The sequence below is a fragment of the Scyliorhinus torazame genome, chromosome 3, assembly GCF_047496885.1.
Source record: "Scyliorhinus torazame isolate Kashiwa2021f chromosome 3, sScyTor2.1, whole genome shotgun sequence".
Taxonomy (NCBI): Eukaryota; Metazoa; Chordata; class Chondrichthyes; order Carcharhiniformes; family Scyliorhinidae; genus Scyliorhinus; species Scyliorhinus torazame.
This window is the reverse complement of record NC_092709.1, coordinates 75,098,447-75,118,816: the sequence shown is the minus strand read 5'-3', so window position 1 is coordinate 75,118,816 and position 20,370 is coordinate 75,098,447. Positions and strand designations below refer to the sequence as shown.

Below are 20,370 nucleotides of genomic sequence, written 5' to 3'. Positions count from 1 at the left end.
GCCACCACCGTCATCAAGGCCCTCCATAGCATCTTTGCACTGTTCGGGTTCCCCGCTTACATACAGAGTGATAGGGGGCCCTCCTTTATGAGCGACGAACTGCGTCAATTCCTACTCAGCAAGGGCATCGCCTCGAACAGGACGACCAGTTCCAACCCCCGGGGTATCGGATAGGTAGAGAGGGAGAACGGAATGGTCTGGAAGACCGTCCTACTGGCCCTACGGTCCAGGAACCTCCCAGTCTCCTGCTGGCAAGAAGTCCTCCCGGATGCCCTCCACTCCATCCGGTCACTCCTTTGTACAACCACCAATCAGACACCTCACAAACGTCTCCTTGTCTTCCCTAGGAAGTCCTCCTCTGGGACCTCGCTCCCGACCAGGCTGGCAGCACCCGGACCCATCCTGCTCCGAAAACACGTCCGGGCGCACAAGTCGGACCCGTTGGTCGAGAGGGTCCTTCTGCTCCATGCTAACCCCCAGTACACCTACGTGGCGTACCCCGATGGCCGACAAAATACGGTCTCCCTATGGGACTTGGCGCCCGCCGGAACTCCACACACATTCCAGCCACCAGTCCCACCCTCCCGTCCACCGCAGCAACTTACAGGAGGATCTGTCCTTCTGCCGCTCCCGTCTAGGTCCCCCCACCCACCGATGCCTCCCGCAGGCGCTCCCTTCCCAGGTCAGCCGTTTTCCCCACCAGCGCCATCTAGGGGTGACGAAGCTGCCATGGAGATCAAAACCACGCTCCCGGAGTCACAGACACCCGAGCCTCCACCGGAGACACCACCGGCGATCACAGAGGACGACCAGGGCCCCCAATCGACTGATTGCTTCATTTTAACTGTAATCTGTAAATATAAACCACCAAATGTACATAGCTACAAGGCTTGGAAATAGTTACTAAACACTGTACGGAGGTATTACGGTACCTCCATAACTAATTATACCATGTTGTTATGTTTTGTAGTTTCTGGCCACCACCCCCGCCGGACTTTTTTTTAACGGGGTGAATGTGGTATTATAGGTATTACGGTACCTGAGAGGCTAAAGCACCATTGGTCGAACCTGTATGCTTGCTATTGGCTAGAGTGTCTAATAGCTCCACCCTGATAGGCGGGGTATAAGAACCCGTGCCGCCCCAGCAGCCCTCATTCTGTACCTGAGCTGCTGGGGGAAACATCTAGCTTATTAAAGCCTTCAGTTGGACTACAACCTCGCTTTAGTGGGTCATTGATCGTGCATCAGACACTAAGGGGCAATTTAACATGGCCAAACCAACTAACCTGCACCTGCAGTTTGGACTGTTCAATCAACTTGCTCTAGTCAATATTTACACTGGTTGTACCTCCGAAGGCAGGGATTGTATGTATATATGTATCTATTGGCTATAATTTACAACCAGCAGGTAGTTGAACATGGGAACATAGGAAATAGGAGCAGGAGTCGGCCATTCGGTCCTTTAAGCCATTCAAACAGATCATATCTGATCACTTACCTCTTGATCTATTTACCCAATACTCCATATGCCTTGACACTGTTAGCACCCGGAAATCTATCAGGTTTTGCCTTGAACATGTTCAAAGACTGAGGGCGGGATTCTCTGGGCCACACTCCTGCGACAGGAGAATCATGCCCGAGGTCAATGGACTTTTCCGTTGTCTTGCGTCTCGCCCGTGGTTATCTTGCAGCGGTGCGGAAGAATCCAGCCCTGAGCTTCCACAACCCTCTGGAATAAAGAAGTCCTAAGATTTACCAGCTCTAAGTAGAGAAATTTCTCCTCATCTGAGTCTTAAATGGCCTGCTCCATATTCTGTGTCCACTGGTTCTAGATTCGGTAGCCAGGGGAAACATCTTATCCACATCTACCCTCTCACACTGTAAGAATTTTGTAAGTTACAATGAGATCGTCTCTCTTTTTTTTAAACTAGAGAATCCAGACCCAGTTTCCCCAATTTCGCCTCATAGGACCACCCGTTATCCCAGGAATGAATCTGGTAAATTTTTCTTGCACTCCCTCTATGGCAAATACATCTTTCCTTCGATAAGGAGACCCAAACCGTACACAGTACTCCAGGCACAGTCTCACCAAGGCTCTATACACTGCTGCATCTGCATGCTCGCTCTTAGTGTCTCGTGAACAAGGCCATACCGGTCCCTTTAGACACCCAACACTTCCCAACCTCCCATCATTTAATAAATGCTGTGCCTGTCTTTTTTTGAACAAAGTAGATAACCTCACACTTATTCACATTATATTCCGTCTGCCATGTTCTTGTCCATTCACTTAGCCTGTCCAAATCCCCTTGAAGCCTCCTTACATCCTCCTCACAACTCACATTCCCACCTAAATTTGTGTCATCAGCATATTTGAAAATTCCATGTCTAAATCATTTATGCAGATTGTGGTACCCCACCGGTAACAGCCTGCCATCCTGAGAATGACCTGTGTATTCCTACTGTCTGCCTTCTGTCTGTTAATTAATTCTCAATCTACAGCAGTATATCATCCCAAATCCCATGTGTTTTACTTTGTTTACTAACCTCCTGAATGGAACCTTAATAACTGAACCAGAGCAATACTGTGCTATCCTAAAAAATCAAATTAAGTTTCAAATATATTGAGTCTGGATTGAACTGCTGTGATTTCTAATACCATGATCATTTCAAAGGGATGTATTGGTGCCAGCAAAATTCTCCAATGTGCTGAACTTTTCCTGACCTCATGGGGATGGAGTTGGAGGGAAAGATTGGATATGACGGGGAAGACGGTGGTGGTAACTGTGTTGGGATGGTTCCCTGATGCATTTCTGCCACTGGAGAGTAGGAGCGCCGATTGGGGGACATGCTGTGGCATTGCTGGCAGCTCCATGGAAGCTGCTTCTCGGTGAGGCTGCCAAGGTCCAAGCATAGCTGTCCCTGTGATTGGGCTGGCAACATCAGGAGCCCACCCAAAATCCATAAGAGGATGGCAAACGTGGCCAACTTAGAGGCCAGATCTGGTAAAATATATTTGCTGGTCAGGCTTCCAGCAAGTGCAGACTTGGGACCCCCATTTGGTCGCGAAGACCGTGGGAAAACCCTGCCCAAAGTTTCAACTCTTTCATCAGAACTGGGCAAAGTTAAAAACATGATTGGTTTTAAGCAGGTGATGGGGTGGTGTTGTTGGGTGGGGGGGTTGTGAGGGTGGTAGGGAACAAACAAAAGGCGAGTTCTATGATGGGCAGCCAACCGGAGGGATTAAATAATTATGCTTGATGGTGCAAGCTCATGGTACTGGGGCAAGTAAAGAAAAACGAGATATGCCAAGAGGCAGCATGGGCCACAGAAAGTGCAGCTGCCGTCTGAAAGCATAAAAGAGAGTAAAACAACAGAAGCAGCCCAGAAAATAGGGGTTGAGGTTACAATCTGAAATTGTTCAACAGAATATTGAGTCTGGAAGGGTATAAAGTGCCAAATTGAAAGATGAGGTGTTGTTCCTCTGCCAATACCGGCACTATAACTGAAATCAAGGCAGACTCTTCCTCATTCGTGTATTCTGGATTTTTTCGAAAGTATACTGCCTATTTATTTTTATTGCACTGTTGTGTTTTACAGCCCAATATACATGTATACAAAATTATAGAAATAGTTCTGAAAAATCAAATCCAAAGAATTAATTTCAGAACAGTTTCTCTGTTTGCGCAGGGATAATTGGTCTGATTACATGAACTAAATGAATGTGTTTACAGCTTCATAATGCGTAGCGACAGGAGGAGTTATTTCTCCCTTGGAAACAAATTGACATGATTGTTGGCTTCAATAAATCCACAAGATAAAAATCTGCTGAAATAGTTCTGAAAGGATAATGCCATGTTGTATAATGTAAGCAAACAGTATTTATCAATGTATTGAGTAACTTAAAAGCAGTTTTATTTCACTGGTAATAATATGATTCCTGCGCATATTTTGCTTCTCTGCAAGTGAAAGTATATAACTGAATAATAACGCTGTAACTATATAATAGTTACTTTAGTTCCTGATCCTTATTTGTCCCTTGAGGGAGTGTTCTCCCCTCCACCAAGCAAAATCTTTGGGAAATTATTTTTAATTTCAAATATACTTTGTCAAATTTATTAAAATGTTGACATTTAGATATAGAAAATGTTGATCAGGTTACTACTTAATAAACTAGCAATAATTATGTATTGACAATTAATTCTTTCATATAAGTTGGCAATGGCACAACTGTTGAAAGCAGTGTCCAGCAGCACTGTCCTGGCCAGAAGCTGCCAAATTTCATTCCAGTTTGTGCTAAATTAGCTGATGTGACCCAGGCCAATACTTTGAATGCTAGAAATCTGAAATAAAAACGCAAATGCTGGAAATACTTGGAAGGTATGGCAGCATTTATGGGGGAAAAAAAGAGTTACTTTTTCAAGTCAATGACCTTTTATCAGAACTCAACCGAGGCACATTCCCATTGGGTTAATGATAGCAAAATTAGTCAGTGTTCCCGCATATTGGCCAGAACTCTCCGGCCGTAGGGATTCTCTCTTCCTGCTGGCAGCGCACCCCCGCACATGGGTTTCCCGGCGGTGTTGGGTGCCTCCAATGAGGAATCCCTTTGATAAGCGGTGGGAAGAGAGAATCCCGCCACCAATGAACAGCGCGCCTCCGAGAAATACACAGCTGGGGTACCGGAGAATCCAGCCCATAATCACTGCCCACCTAATGATGTTGGACAGCACGGTAGCACAGTGCTTAGCACTGTGGCTTCACAGCGCCAGGGTCCCAGGTTCGATTTCCGGCTGGATCACTGTCTGTGCGCAGTCTGCACGTTCACCCTGTGTCTGCGTGGGTTTTCTCCGGGTGCTTCGGTTTCCTCCCATTAATCCCAAAAGACGTGCTTAGGTAATTTGGACATTCTGAATTCTCCCTCTGTGTATCCGAACAGGCGCGGAATGTGGCGACTAGGGTATTTTCACAGTAACTTCATTGCAATGTAAGCTTACTTGTGACAATAAAGATTATTATTGTTGTAAGTGCCAGTGTGTTAATGTAAGATGAGGAAAGGAGGTGAAAATGAGGGGGGGCATAAAAGGAGGTGAAAATGAGGGGGGCATGAAAGGGAGGGAATTGAGGGGGCATGGAAGGGGAGAATTGAGGTTGGCACGAAAGGGGTTGAAATTGAAGGGAGCTTGAAGGGCAATGGAATTGAAGGGGGCATGCAATGGGGGAAATTGAGGGGGCCTTGAAAGGGTGGGAATTGAGTAGGCCTTTACATGTGGGGAGATTGAGGGGGGCATGAAAGGGGAGAATTGAGGAGGTGCCATGATAGTTGGGAATTGAGAGAGGCCTGAACTGGTGCATGAAGAGGGTGGGGCCTGAAGGGGGAGCCTGAAGGGACGCCCTTGACAATCCCATAGCGGGGTATCGCTCATATGTGTGTGTGGGTGGGTGGGGGGGGGGGGGGGAAATGATGCCCCGATGCCGGCGAGAGTAGATGGCTGGTTGGGGGAGAGATGGATGGGTCACCTTTTTGCCTGCACGGTGAGGGAAGGCGGGGTGGGGATGACGTCGACATTCGGCATCAAGGGTTGGGGGTGTTGCCCACCAATGTCTGTGGGGGCGTTGCGATGCCTGTAGGTGGGGGTTGTGTAAAAATGGCACCCCGATCTCTGAGGAGCCGTTCATGCTGTCGTCTATAGGTCCCCACTCCAGAAAAGAGAATCTCCCCAAGCTCTGAAAAATTATGTGTATGTGGATTTAGATGGGAATCATGCCGGACTAGCCAGCGGGATTCTTGCTTGTTTTCCCGCCCAGTATGAAACGTAGTAATTTTGGGGGAGAATTGTCCTGAGATAAAAGCTCAGGTTAATTTAGATAAATAAATCTGGTAAATGTAGACAATCAAAACAAGTACAGGGGAATGTCCCGCGGCCTTGATGCTGCAAAGTATGTGCTCCACCCTAGACAGAAAATGGCTCCAGCTTTCACTTGATCAGATCCAGAACCAATGCTCCCTGACCAAGTTATCTGTTTATTTTACCTTACTATTTGATAATAAAGGAAGTTCCACCATGCTTTAACAGTTGCAGTGCACTGTTCTGTTGCAATTTATTGCAGCCTCTGGGTTCTTTTTGTACACCTTCTTTCAGATTCCAGTTACAAGCAGTTTGTGCTCTAATGCTGCTTGACTGTGGATGATTAGTTTCCAGCTTGCTGCTTTTATTCTGGAATCGCATCGCAACCTCAGTGCCTCCCCTGACTGATCAACTATCTCTTATCCCAAGGAGATGATACAATGACAGGTGATGGAGGAGAGTACCTCAGACCAGAGGACCTGAAAGAACTTGGAGACGACTCTCTACCCAGCAGTCGGTACCTGGACAATATGATGTACAGAGGAATAGGACGCCTTGGAGAGCGCTCAGACAGGTAAACGTGTTCAGTTTTTGCAAGCTTGATCTAAATGCTGCTGTAACTGATATTTAATATTTAGTATCCTCATTGGTAAGAGAAATTCCAGTCGCAAAAATTATGTGTATGATGCACTGTGCTTTACTTTCCAGGGAGCTAATAATTCTGGTTAGTTGTGTGTTGGTGAAACATTCTAATCTCTCAGAAATTTTGAAGGACCAAGAAAAATATCAGGAGTAGCCAGGCTGTTCAAACAGGCCAAAGCTGCATCTCAGGAGGCCTTACTAAGCTGGTAGCAATAATGAGCTCTGAAGATATGCATTTCATTTGTTTTCATACCAACTGCTGATTTTTATTTGTAATATCTGGAAGGTTCACTAATATGGCATCCGTTGATTCTATTTTTGTGTTGTTATCTCTAATTGCGAGTGATAAGCCATAATGTCAAATTTATCATCAGTTCATTAAGTTTCCTCATCTAATTATAATCCTTGCCTCTGCATTTTACTTAAATTTTATTGATTTTATTTTTATGCTGTTCCTCAATTTCCAGAGAAATTTGCTGTTTGCTTACTTCCTCAATGGCTAAATTGGAAAGTGCATTGGATGATGGAGTACTTGAGCACACAGCAAAAGGTTTTAGGGTTTGATATCCAGATTGTACATTGGTATTGTACATTGGGGTGGCATGGTGGCACAGTAATTAGCACTGCTGCCTCACAGTGCCAGGGACTGGGGTCCGATTTCTGCCTTGGGTCACTGTCTGTGTGGAGTTTATACATTCCCCCCCGTGTCTGTGTGGGTTTCCTCTGTGTTCTTTGAATTCCTCCCACAGTCCAAAGGTGTGCAGGTTAGATGGATTGGCTATGCTAAATTGCCCCATAGTGTCCAGGGATATGCAGGTTAGGTTATGAGGTTACAGGAATACGTCGGGGTGGACAGGGAAGTGGACAAAGGTAGAGTGCTCTTTCGAAGGGTCGGTGCAGACTCAATGGGTCGAATGGCCACCTTCCGCACTGTAGGGATACTATCATTGTGCTGTATGAGTCAGTCTCACCTGGCTCAGTAGTTCCGGTTGTTGCAATTGACCTCAGTATTCTTGAGGGAGGGAAATTAAAATCAGCCAGCTTTCATCCCTGATGGATCCAGCAACAACAATAATATGCATTTATATTAGTGCCTTCAATGTACTAAAAAGAAGTATGTGGTCCGAAACTCATCTCAGGGTCAAATATAATGCCAAGGCTGTGACCAGTTTCATCTTACTTCGTGTATTTAAATAGATCTTTGAATAGATTTTGGAAATTGGAGTATAGTGAATTTGGTTATGGTTTCAGGTGCTCTGATGTTAGTAGCTTGTCCTCCTGTAAATACATGTAAATGTGAATTCAGTTACGATTATTGTTAATTCCAGCTGGTGCACTAATAAACTGTTTTTAGGGTTCGGCACCATGGATTGACCAGCATACAAGCAAAAGGTCACAGATCTGCCACAGAATTAATTATCATAAATTGTGCCACATATGTTGATCCGGCGCACACATTTCTAAGTTCATTTGTGGCGGGCTTTTAGGGAGTTTCCCACTGGCTGTGCCAGTGAGTGCCCCACCGCTATTCAATGACATGGGTCCTTGGGAGGTTCTCACTGGTTTAGCTCGGAGATCGGGCCACAATTTTGAAAGGGTGCCCTGATCTCTAAATGAACTTGTTGGTCCCCACCCATGGGCAATGCCTCTCCCACACTCCCCAAGAGAAGACACACCATTCAAGATATGTAGCAGTTCTTGACTTAGCATTCGAGGTGAAGCTGGGTTGATGGAAGGGATATCAGTGGACTGCATTTTTGTGATAGTGATCATAATTCAAATAGCACGAACATAGTAATGGGAAAGGACAAAAATAGACCAAGAGTAAAATTTTTAATTGGAGAAAAACTAATTTAACTCAGCTAAGATGCGATGTAGCAGATTGGAAACAGCTACTAAAGGGAGGTTTGTCAGGTACCAAGAGCTCAAAACTGTGGCAAGCCTAAAGGAGTATCGTAAATGCTGAGATAAAATTAAAACTAAAATTCAGAAAACTAAGCGAGGGCATGAAAAAATATTAGCATGTAAAATCAAGGAAATGTCAAAAATGTTTTATAAATATACAGAATAGCTAAGGAAAGGGTAAGGTCTATTGGAGACCAAAAGGCTAATCTGTGTGTGGAGACAGAAGGTTGTTAGGCATACTTTGCAAATGTCTTCACAAATGAGGAGAGGAGGGTAATACACACATTGTAGCTAAGGAGGAATGTGAAATATTGGATTTTATTAACAGAGTGAGAGAGGAACTGTTAAGGGGCTTAACATCATAGAAATTAGATCAATTATGAAGCTCAGATGAAATGTATCCCAGGTTGTTAAGAGAAGCAAGGGAGGAAGTAACAGGTGCTTTGATCATCATAATCCAATCCCTTTGGCTACAGGTGTGATGCCGGAGGATTGGAGAACTGCTAATGTTATATTGTTGTTTAGAATTGCAGCTGCTTATACGGTTGACCACACCACCACCCTCTATTCCCTCTCCAGGGAATGCTACTAACCTGCTTCCATTCTTATCTATCCAATCATAATCAGAGTATACCTTGCAATGGTTTCTCTTTGTGCTCCTGCACCATTCCTTCTTGTGTCCTCCAAGGGTCTAGCCTTGGCCCCTTCTATTTCTCATCTAAATGCTGCCACTCTGAAACATGATCGAAAACACAGCTTTAGTTTTCACATGTATGCTGGATGTCCAGCTCTACCTTGCCACCACCGCGCTCAATTCCTCCACTTCCTCGAATTGTTCAGAGTGCAGAATGCTTATACTGGATGAGCAGAAATGTCCTCTAATTAAATTATTGAGAAGACTGAAGTTACTGTGTTCAGTCTGTGCACCACACTCCCGACCCTAGCTACCAACTCCATCCTTCTGCCGAAGAGTCCCTGACTCAAATGTTAACTCTGTTTCTCTCTTGATGGATGCTGGAAGACCTGCTGAGTTTTCCCAACTTCCTCTGTTCTTATTTCAGATTCTAGCATTCACAATATTTTATTTAACCCCATCCTTCTCCTCGGCAACAGTCGAGGCTGAACCAGATTGTTTGAAACCTTTGGTATCACATTTGACTCCAAGATGAGATTACCTGATGCCACCTCCATGCATCACTCAACAATGCCGCTGCCTCAGTTCACCTGCTGCTGAAATTATCATTCATGTCTTTGCTGGGAGTTTACCCAGAACTCCTGAAGAACATTGGAAGGAAGTGGCTAGCAAAGCCTGTTTGGGGGAGCATCACTGCTTCCAAGGTGGGACGAGGGCTGTTTAGCAGGAGATCTTGTACCAATATCCAGAGCACTGGCATCATTCCAAATATCTGGCACTAAAATAAGATAATGGACATTGTCAAGTGAGGAAAACCACTCAAAGATCCATGCAGCTACTGCCACATTGCTCTTTAGGCTGAGAGCAGAGCAATGTGGCAGTAGCTGCATGGATCTTTGAGTGGTTTTCCTCACTTGACAATGTCCATTATCTTAGTTTAGTGCCAGATGTTTGGAATGATGCCAGTACTCTGGATATTGGTACAAGATCTCCTGCTAAACAGCCCTAGTCCCACCTTAGAAGCAGTGATGCACCATCAAAAGGCAGAGTTTCATGTCAGCAGTAACTGGTTTGAGCAGATACCGACACTGACCTCGCATATTAAAGTTCTCAGAAACTGCCTTTGTTGACTTATCCTATGTTATCCTGTGCTTGAGTGCAGTATTGTGCACAGACATGCTGCTGAAATTCTTCAAAGTAATCTGCTGCGTGAAAACCCTACAAAGAATCAATTCCGCCATTTGCAACTGACAGAACACCAGAGCTAAGGTGATGACAAGAGTGAATCTCACCTGGAAACTGACGGTGCCACCTGGGGCAGCAGAGGCAACGTGATGCACTGCTTCACTCGCCCTGGTCTACCCAGCAGCAGAGTACTGCTGCCTAACCTGGCTCAGGAGCCACCACACAAACATAGTAACTATTGGCCGCTGGAGAGCCATGAGGATTATTCTGGAATGTTGAGACCTACATAGCTCAAGTAGCTCCCTGTGCTAGAACACAGTGAACCTCCTGATGTCGAGAGGTAAAACATTCTCCTCAAAGTACACCACCAGCTGACAGCTATCAAAGCACTCCCATTGAAACAGGGCCTCAAAATAAAATCCACCACTTCATGTGAAATCCATTCGAAAAACTCCATATCTTACAAACTGAGGACAGCCCCAGCTTTCAATGGCACACCTGATTGACTGCAAACTTCACAAACAGCAACTAAGTAACTGACCCGAATGGTGACGTGCCAGGTTTCAATGTTCCACTGATAATGGGGGCAACCTATAATTGCCTAATGATGGACCATGGACGATGTGGCCACTTACTCCACAAGTGGAACATCATTATGGCTGTGGCTATCCAAGACAGACCATACATAAACTGAACTTCTCCCCTGGTGGTTACACACCGCATCAGCTGAAGTAATTGAATGTAATGTTAACCTCATCATTGAACTATGACTGCTTCCGCAGCCACACAAATAAAATAACGGGGGAATTTCAACCCCATTTTTGGCATGATGGATCAGCAGCAAGAGCGGAAAACCCTGCAAGAGACCCAAAACGCCGGTAGGATTTCCAGTTGCAATTTGCCCTGCCCCCTGCTACTGATGTCACGGGAATCCCAATGTTCATCAGGGGAAGCCCATAATAATAATTTTACGTCTTATTATCAGACCTCTATGCCTGATAACACCCCCGTTACATAATCCATACACATTAGCAGGAAGGCACACCACCTTGACATGCACAACTCACCAGAGGAGTTCAGGTAAGAGGAGGACAGGGTAATGCCTGAGCACTGTCCCCATCCCTCACACTGTTGGTGGGAGGGGCGTGTTGTTACGTGGGGAGGTGTTTGTAGGGGGCTTCTATTTTAAATTCATCTTTAAAAACGGCGGTCTAATCTTTTGATACAAATTAGCTGTTGGGCCTCAATCCATTACCTCATGGGACTTGCCTTTTCACTTCTTTTGGCTATTAAGTCAAACGATATGGTGGAGAAAGCCGCCGTTGGGGCTGGTGGTTTCCACACCAATTTTCCTGCTCTCTGCGCCACCCGAAGAAAAAGGAGAAATTTCACCCAATATTTTTGTTACCTCCCAGCTTTACTATTCCATTGCAGTCTTGGTTGATTTCGCTTCTCTTCTCTCTCTCTCCCCCCCCCCCCCCCCCCCAACTATCCTTTGTAAACGTAAAGGGCTGGATTCTCTGCAGTCCCGCGCTGAAATCGCGGCGGGGGCGGAGAATCCACTTTCACGCCGTAATCGGGTCCGGCGCCGGTTCGCCGATTCCCCACGATCCGAAAATCGACGTGACCGCGGAGTGCGCCACATAGTCCCATTTTGGGAGAATCCAGCCCCAAGTATTTAAATACTCTGCTGTCCATGTGCTGACGTGCACAGGTTTAGCACAGGGCTAAATCACTGGCTTTCAAAGCAGACCAAGGCAGGCCAGCAGCACGGTTCAATTCCCGTACCAGCCTCCCCAAACAGGCGCCGGAATGTGGCGACTAGGGGCTTTTCACAGTAACTTCATTTGAAGCCTACTTGTGACACTAAGCAATTTTCTTTTCATTTCATTTCATTTTCATTTCATTTCAAGTCCTGTTCACCTATAATTCTCTATGCTTATTGAGCTACATTGGGTCCTGGTCAAGTTACATGTTGTAAGATATGCCTGGTTACTCTACTATTTGAACATGATAATTATGAGAAATAGTGGGTGAAATTTAGTGGCAGAGATGTGGGTCCCGCCTACCGATTGGAGAATTGTGTGTTATGTGTCACCTTTCCACAGGAGTCCTGATGCTATTTCAAGATAATCAGCACATAGGTGGACAGCGTTAGGTCTTGCAATGAATTTCGGCCCCACTGGGGTATAAAATCTGCCCCTGAGAACTGCTGACAAATCAAAGGCCAGCAGCTCTGCAATACTAGCAGTGCCAACCAGAGAGATTGGATTGGGGCCGACCTAGATGATCAGAGATTGATGTTTCAACAGATAGGTAAGTGGGGAAGGATGGAATTCCCAAGGAAGGGTGCCAGCTGGGAGAGGGGAGTCAACAGCAAGGGCCAGGGGACTGGCTTCCTACGGGCCCCGCCTTTCCGATGTTGGGTCTCTCATCTGTCAGTTGGGCTTTTGAATGACGGGCCTCCCTCGGAAGGCTGCAGGCAACCCTAACAAGGATTTCGGGTGGTCTTTCCAGATTGCGAGTGCCCTGTCCGTCACTGGTTGAATAACCATGGTGACAGGATAAGGTCCTTAAATGTCCATGTAAGAGCCTCAATTGGCCTCTGGGCAGGAAGGTCACTCTATGAGACGAATAGAGTGAAGTCGATGAGGCTTTATTAAGCGTGTCTGTTCCCCCGCAGCTCGATAGTAAACTGGCCTGCGGGGGAAGACTCCGGCTTCTTATACTCCGCCTTCAGGGCGGAGCTTGAGGTCAACGGCCAACCAGGACCCGGGATCTGTCAGCCAATGACATTAGGACTTCCAGTCCCACATGACCCCCAATACATACTACCACATTCACCCCTTGTCAAAAATGAACCCGGCGGGGTGATGCTTCGTATGGTGGTAAGGGTTTACAGGGCTGGTCCTGGGAGGACAAAACATTCACATGGCAATACAGTATTGGACAATTTCGTCCTGTTGCAACTATTTACAGAGGGTATAGGAAGAAAAGCAAAATGTTCTTGTGAACAGTCCATATTTGTTTGACATCGACGCCACGAGTCGGTCGGGCGGCCTGGTCGTCCGTGTCGATCGCCTCGGCCCCGGCGGTGGTGGTGGTGCTTGTACTAGTGTTGTCGCCTCCAGGAGCCGTACGGTTTCAGCTCGGGTTTGATTCTTGGTCGGTGCTGAGGGGAGGGGAACCGATCCTCCTGGGAAGGGGGCGGTCGCGGGGTGCGGCGGTGGCAGGAAGGGGGGGGTTGGGTTGATGGTGTCGGGGGGGTGTGCGTGTTGCCGGCGGGCGCCAGATCCCGCAGGGAGACCGTGTCCTGTCGGCCGTCGGGGTACTCCACATAGGCGTACTGGGGGTTCGCGTGGAGGAGGTGAACCCTTTCGACCAACGGGTCCGCCTTATGTGCCCGGAAAATGCTTTCGGAGCAGGATGGGTCCTGGGGCCGCCAGCCAGGTCGGCAGCGACGTTCCAGAGGAGGACCTCCTAGGGAAGACAAGGAGACGCTCATGTGGCGTTTGATTAGTGCTCGTACATAATAACGACCGGATGGAATGGAGAGCGTCCGGGAGGACCTCCTGCCACCTTGAAACTGGGAGGTAGGGCCAGTAGGACGGCCTTCCAGACCGTGCCGTTCTCCCTTTCTACTTGCCCGTTCCCCCGGGGGTTGTAGCTGGTCATCCTGCTTGAGGCTATGCCCTTGCTGAGCAGGAACTGGCGCAGCTCGTCACTCATGAAAGAGGACCCCCTGTCGCTGTGGACGTATGCGGGGTAACCGAACAGTGTGAAGATGCTGTTCAGGGCTTTAATGACTGTGGCCGCGGTCATGTCAGAGCAGGGAATGGCAAAAGGGAAGCGGGAGTATTCGTCCACTACATTAAGAAAATATGCATTGCGGTCGGTGGAGGGGAGGGGCCCTTTGAAATCGACACTGAGGCGTTCAAAGGGGCGGGAAGCCTTAATCAGGTGCGCTCCATCTGGCCTGAAAAAATGCGGCTTGCATTCCGCGCAGATGTGGCAGTCCCTTGTGACTGTACGGACCTCCTCTAAAGAGTATGGGAGATTGCGGGACTTGATGAAGTGGTAAAACCGAGTGACCCCCGGGTGGCAGAGGTCCTCGTGGAGGGTTTGGAGGCGGTTAATTTGTGCGTTGGCACATGTGCCGCGGGATAGGGCATCGGACGGCTCGTTCAGCTTTCCGGGACGATACAAAATCTCGTAGTTGAAGGTGGAGAGCTCGATCCTCCACCTTAAGATCTTGTCGTTTTTGATTTTGCCCCGCTGTGCACTATCGAACATGAAGGCTACCGACCGTTGGTCGGTGAGGAGAGTGAATCTCCTGCCGGCCAGGTAATGCCTCCAATGTCGCACAGCTTCCACTATGGCTTGGGCTTCCTTTTATACTGAAGACTGGCGGATTTCTGAGGCGTGGAGGGTCCGGGAGAAAAAGGCCACGGGTCTGCCCGCTTGGTTAAGGGTGGCCGCTAGAGCTATGTCGGAGGCGTCGCTCTCGACCTGGAAGGGGAGGGAATCGTCGATGGCGTGCATCGTGGCCTTTGCGATATCCGCTTTGATGCGGCTGAAGGCCTGGCAAGCCTCTGTCGACAGAGGGAAGGTCATGGTCTGTATTAGGGGGCGGGCCTTGTCTGCGTACTGGGGGACCCACTGGGCGTAGTATGAAAAAAAACCCAGGCAGCGTTTCAGGGCTTTTGAGCAGTGCGGGAGGGGAAATTCCATGAGGGCGCGCATATGTTCGGGGTCGGGGCCTATTATCCCATTGCGCACTACGTAGCCCAGAATGGCTAGCCGGTTGGTGCTAAAAACGCACTTGTCCTCGTTGTACGTGAGGTTCAAGGCTTTGGCGGTCTGGAGGAATTTTTGGAGGTTGGCGTCGTGGTCCTGCTGGTCGTGGCCGCAGATGGTTACATTGTCGAGATACGGGAACGTGGCCCGCAACCCATGTTGATCAACCATTCGGTCCATCTCCCGTTGGAAGACCGAGACCCCGTTTGTGACGCCAAAAGGGACCCGTAGGAAATGGTATAATCGCCCGTCTGCCTCGAAGGCTGTGTACTTGCGGTCACTTGGGCGGATGGGGAGCTGATGGTAGGTGGACTTGAGGTCCACGGTGGAGAAGACTTTATATTGGGCAATCCGATTGACCATGTCGGATACGCGGGGGAGAGGGTACGCGTCTAGTTGTGTGTACCTGTTGATGGTCTGGCTATAGTCAATGACCATCCTTTGTTTCTCCCCTGTCTTCACTACTACCACCTGCGCTCTCCAGGGACTATTACTGGCCTGGATTATGCCCTCCTTTAGTAGCCGCTGGACTTCGGACCGAATGAAGGTCCGGTCCTGGGCGCTGTACCGTCTGCTCCTAGTGGCGACGGGTTTGCAATCCGGGGTGAGGTTCGCAAACAAGGACGGGGGTTGCACCTTGAGGGTTGCGAGGCCGCAGATAGTGAGTGGGGGTATGGGGCCGCCGAATTTGAACGTAGGGCTCTGTAGATTGCATTGGAAATCTAATCCCAGCAAGGTGGGGGCACAGAGTTGGGGAAGGACGTTTAGTTTGTAGTTTTTGAACTCCCTCCCCTGCACCTTTAGGGTAACTATGCAGAATCCCCGGATCTGTATGGAGTGGGATCCTGCAGCTAGGCAAATCTTTTGTGCGCTGGGATAGGTGGTCAAGGAACAGCGTCTTACCGTGTCAGGGTGTATAAAGCTTTCCATGCTCCCGGAGTCGACTTGGCATGGCGTCTCGTGGCCGTTTATTAGTACCGTTGTCGTCGTCGTCTGGAGTGTCCGGGGCCGGGCTTGATCAAGCGTAATCGAAGCGAGCCGTGGTTGTAGTAGTGGAGTGGGGTCCGTTGTTGCCGTCCAAGGTGGCGGCGGGATTGAACAAAATGGCCACCCCCATACATCGCACGTGGCTGGGGGGTCACAAGATGTCGGCGGGGGTGGACAAAATGGCCGCCCCCATGCGTCGTACAGGTCTGGGGCGGTCCAAGATGGCGGCGCCCCTCCTCCCCTCGTGGTGGCCGGGACCCAAAATGGCGGCGTCTGCGGGTCGCACATCGGCGCCCCTCCTCCCCTCGTGGTGGCCGGGACCCAAAATGGCGACGTCTGTGGGTCGCACATGGTGTGCTGGGGGGGCTGGGGCGCGCTAGGACCGCGAGCGCTAGGACCGCGCGGAGCTCCCTCACCGCGAGCGCTAGTACCGCGAGCGCTAGGACCGCGCGGAGCTCCCTCACCGGGGACAGCGGTGGTCAGGGCCCAAGTCGGCGGCGCCGGCGGGTCAGGCGTGGGGTGGGGGTTAGGGTGGCGTTCGGGACGTGGAAAACTCCCTCCTCTCCGTGGAGAGTGTTGGCCGGGACCCAAAGCGGTAGCGCCGGCGGCGGGTCATGCATGGGCTGCGGGGAGGGGGGTTGGGGAGCGTAGGCGGCGTGCAGGGCTCCCAGTTCTCCCGGGACCGCGGTGGTCGGGACCCAGAGCGGCTGCGCCTGCGGGTCGTACATGGCGTGCTGGGGGGGCTGGGGCGCGTAAACTGCTTGCAGGGCTCCCTGTGCTCCCGGGACAGCGGCGACCTCGCGGGACCGGCACACAACCGCATAGTGGCCCTTTTTCCCGCAGCTTTTGCAGATAGCTGCGCGGGCCGGGCAGTGCTGTCGGGGGTGTTTCGCCTGGCCACAGAAATAACAGCGGGTGCCCCCGGTGCGTCTCGGCGTTTGGACTGCGCAAGCCTGTGGGGTGTCCGGGGGGGGGGTAGGGGGTTTGCCGCGACGGGTACGTACAGGGCCCAATGGGTTGCCGCGCGGTCGGGGCCGTAGGCGCGGGTATTACGCGCGGCCACGTCTAGGGAGGCTGCTAAGGCCCGTGCCTCTGAGAGTCTAGCGACTCTTTTTCTAGAAGTCTTTGGCGGATTTGGGAGGATTGCATACCTGCCACAAAAGCATCGTGCATTAACATGTCCGTGTGTTCGTTTGCGTTCACCGACGGGCAGCTGCAGGCTCGTCCCAAAATCAGCAGCGCGGCGTAGAACTCGTCCATCGATTCTCCGGGAGCTTGCCGTCTCGTCGCGAGCTGGTAGCGAGCGTAGATTTGGTTAACTGGGCGAACGTAGAGACTTCTCAGTGCTGCGAACGCCGTCTGGAAATCCTCCGCGTCTTCGATGAGGGAGAAAATCTCCGTGCTCACCCTCGAGTGCAGGACCTGCAGTTTTTGGTCTTCTGAGACTCGGCCGGTGGTCGGTCTGAGGTAGGCCTTGAAGCAAGTCTGCTAGTGCTTGAAGGCTGCTGCCGCGTTCACTGCGTGGGGGCTGATCCTCAGGCATTCCGGAATGATCCTGAGTTCCATAGTCCTTTTTAGGCACGCTTAATAAATTGTAGCGCACAAAGACTCCATGAGACGAATAGAGTGAAGTCGATGAGGCTTTATTAAGCGTGTCTGTTCCCCCGCAGCTCGATAGTAAACTGGCCTGCGGGGGAAGACTCCGGCTTCTTATACTCCGCCTTCAGGGCGGAGCTTGAGGTCAACGGCCAACCAGGATCCGGGACCTGTCAGCCAATGACATTAGGGCTTCCAGTCCCACATGACCCCCAATACATACTACCACAGTCACCCACTGCAGATTTAATCAAGGGAGGCTGGAAGGTGGCAGGATTTCCACCCCGCACCCTCTCGCCCAATCACATGGCAGCTCAGAACCTACCTCTGGGGAGGAGGCATTAAATTCTTAACTCATAAGAAAATACTCAAAGCCCAGATTAATCACAAATGTCTTTACTAGATTTACTATGAATGCCAGTTAATAACACAATGCCCCAATTAAAAACATAAGAACTAGGTGCAGGCGTAGGCAAATCACCCCCTCGAGCCTGCTCCGTTATAATATGAACATGGCTGATCAACTCCACTTTCCTGCCCATTCTCCATAACCCTTCAATCTGTTACTTATTAAAATTCTGTCTATCTCCTCTTTAAATTTACTCAAAGTCCCAGCATTCACTACACTCTGGGGTAGTGAATTCCACAGATTCAGGATCCTTTGAGCAAAGTAATTTCTCTTCATCTCTGTTTTAAATCTGCTACCCCTTATCCTAAAACTATGTCCTCTCATTCTAAATTGCTCCACAAGAGGAATGATCCATTCTCCATCTACTTCGTCAATACCTTTTATCATCTTGTATACATTAATTAGATCTTCACTCGAGAGAATGTAGGCCTAAACTACTCGACCCCTCTTCATAAGACAAACCCCTCATCTCTGGATTCAATCTATTGAAAATCCTCTGAACTACCTCTAATGCAACTGCATCCCTCGTCAATTAAGGGGAACAAAACTTGATACAGTAATCCAGGTGCGATCACACCAACGCCTTGTATAGTTGCAGCAACACTTCCCTACTTTCATACTCTGTCCCTTTAGCTATAAACACCAAAATACCATTGGCCTTCCTTATTACCTGCTGTATCTGCATACTGGTTTTCTGAGATTCATGCACAAGGATACCCAGATCCCTCTGTACTGAAGCACTTGGAAGTTTCTCCCTATTTAGATAACAAATTACCATTCCATTTTTCCAATCAAAATGGGTAACCACACACTGATCCACGTTAAACTCCATCTGCCAAATTGTGGCCCATTCACCTACCTATATGTATCCATTTCTAAATTTCTTATTTCTTCATTGCAACTTACTATCCCACCTATTTTAGTGTCATCTGCAAATTTGGCTATAGTACCTTCTATATCTACATCCAAATCATCATGATGTATATTGGAAATAGTTGGGACAAGACCCATTTATCCCGACTCTGCATTCTGTCGGTTCGCCAGTCCTCCATCCAAACTAATAAATTACCCCTAATCCCATGTGATCTTACCTTGTGTATTAAACTTCTGTGTGGCACCTCATCAAATGACTTCTGGAAGTCCAGATATACTACATCCACAGGATGTCCATTATCCACTTGGCTTGGTAAATCTTCGAAGAACTAGCAAATTAGTCAAACACGATTTAACCTTTATAAAACCATGCTGACTCTGATGAATTGTATTATGACTTTCTAAATGTCCTGTTATTACTTCCTTCATAATGGATTCTAACAATTTCCTGATGACAGATGTTAAGCGAAGTGGTCTATAGTTTCCTACTTTTTTTCTCCCTCACTTTTTGAATAAGGGCGTTACGTTGGCATTTTTTCAATTCACTGGAACCTTTCCCGCATCCAGGGAATTTTGGAATATTATAACCAATGGAGCCACTCTCTCTGCTGGCCATTCCTTTAAGATCCTAGGATGTAGACCATCAGGCTCTGGGGATTTGTCTGCCTTCAATCCCAATAGTTGCTTTAATAGTTTAATACTTTTTCCCTATCGATGATTTTTCTAAGTTCCTCTCTTTCTATTACCTTTGCATTACCTGCATTACCTGTTGCTATTTGGGATAGTAATGGTGTCTTTGATTTTTCTGTGTTCCCCACTATTAACTACCCGGTCTCATCTGCCAAATGACCAACATTCACCTTAGCTACTCTCTTCCCTTTTATATACTTATAGAAGCTTTTGCTATCCTTTATATTATATTTACCTTTCCTCTTTTTACAACTTTTTTAGAAACCCTTTGTCGATCTTTAAAAGTTCCCCAATCTTCTACCTGCCACTACACTTTGCAACATGGTATGCCTTCAGTTTTGTCTTCATGTTACCTTTAACTTCCCTGCTCAGCCATGGATGTTTTCCCCCCCTTCCTTTAATCTTTCTTTCTCGCTGAAAAATATTTTAGTTGGGATAAACTGAATATCTCCTTAAACAACTGCCACTGCTAATCAACTGGCCGACCTTTTAGTCTTCCTGCTCTGTCCACTAGGGTCAAATCTGTCCTCATGCCTATTAATTACCTTTGTTTAACTCCAGAACGTGAGTGTGGGACTCCAGTTTCTCGCTCTCAAACTGAATTTAAAATTCTATCATATTATGATCACTCGATCCTTACCTGTGAGGTCATTAATTAATCCTTTCTCATTGCATAATACCAAATCCAGAATAGCCTGCTCCCTGGTTGATTCCATAACATATTGCTCCAAGAAACAATCTCTAACACATTCAATGAACTCTCTTTCGAGACTATCTTTGCCAATGTGATTAATCCAGTCTATATG

The 20,370-nt window shown here is 48.2% G+C and overlaps 1 protein-coding gene across 27 annotated transcripts in view; it reads left to right on the top strand.

Moving 5' to 3' along the window:
* Positions 1 to 20,370, top strand: part of ank2b (ankyrin 2b, neuronal) — a 1,300,297-nt gene that overhangs the window by 1,107,347 nt on the left and 172,580 nt on the right. For 26 of the 27 annotated variants that reach the window (XM_072495860.1, XM_072495874.1, XM_072495872.1 and 23 more), the window contains one exon: positions 6,276 to 6,420. In XM_072495860.1, coding sequence (XP_072351961.1) covers positions 6,276 to 6,420 — 145 coding nt within the window. The remainder of the gene's footprint in view (positions 1 to 6,275; positions 6,421 to 20,370) is intronic. The other variant, XM_072495849.1, reaches the window with a different exon arrangement.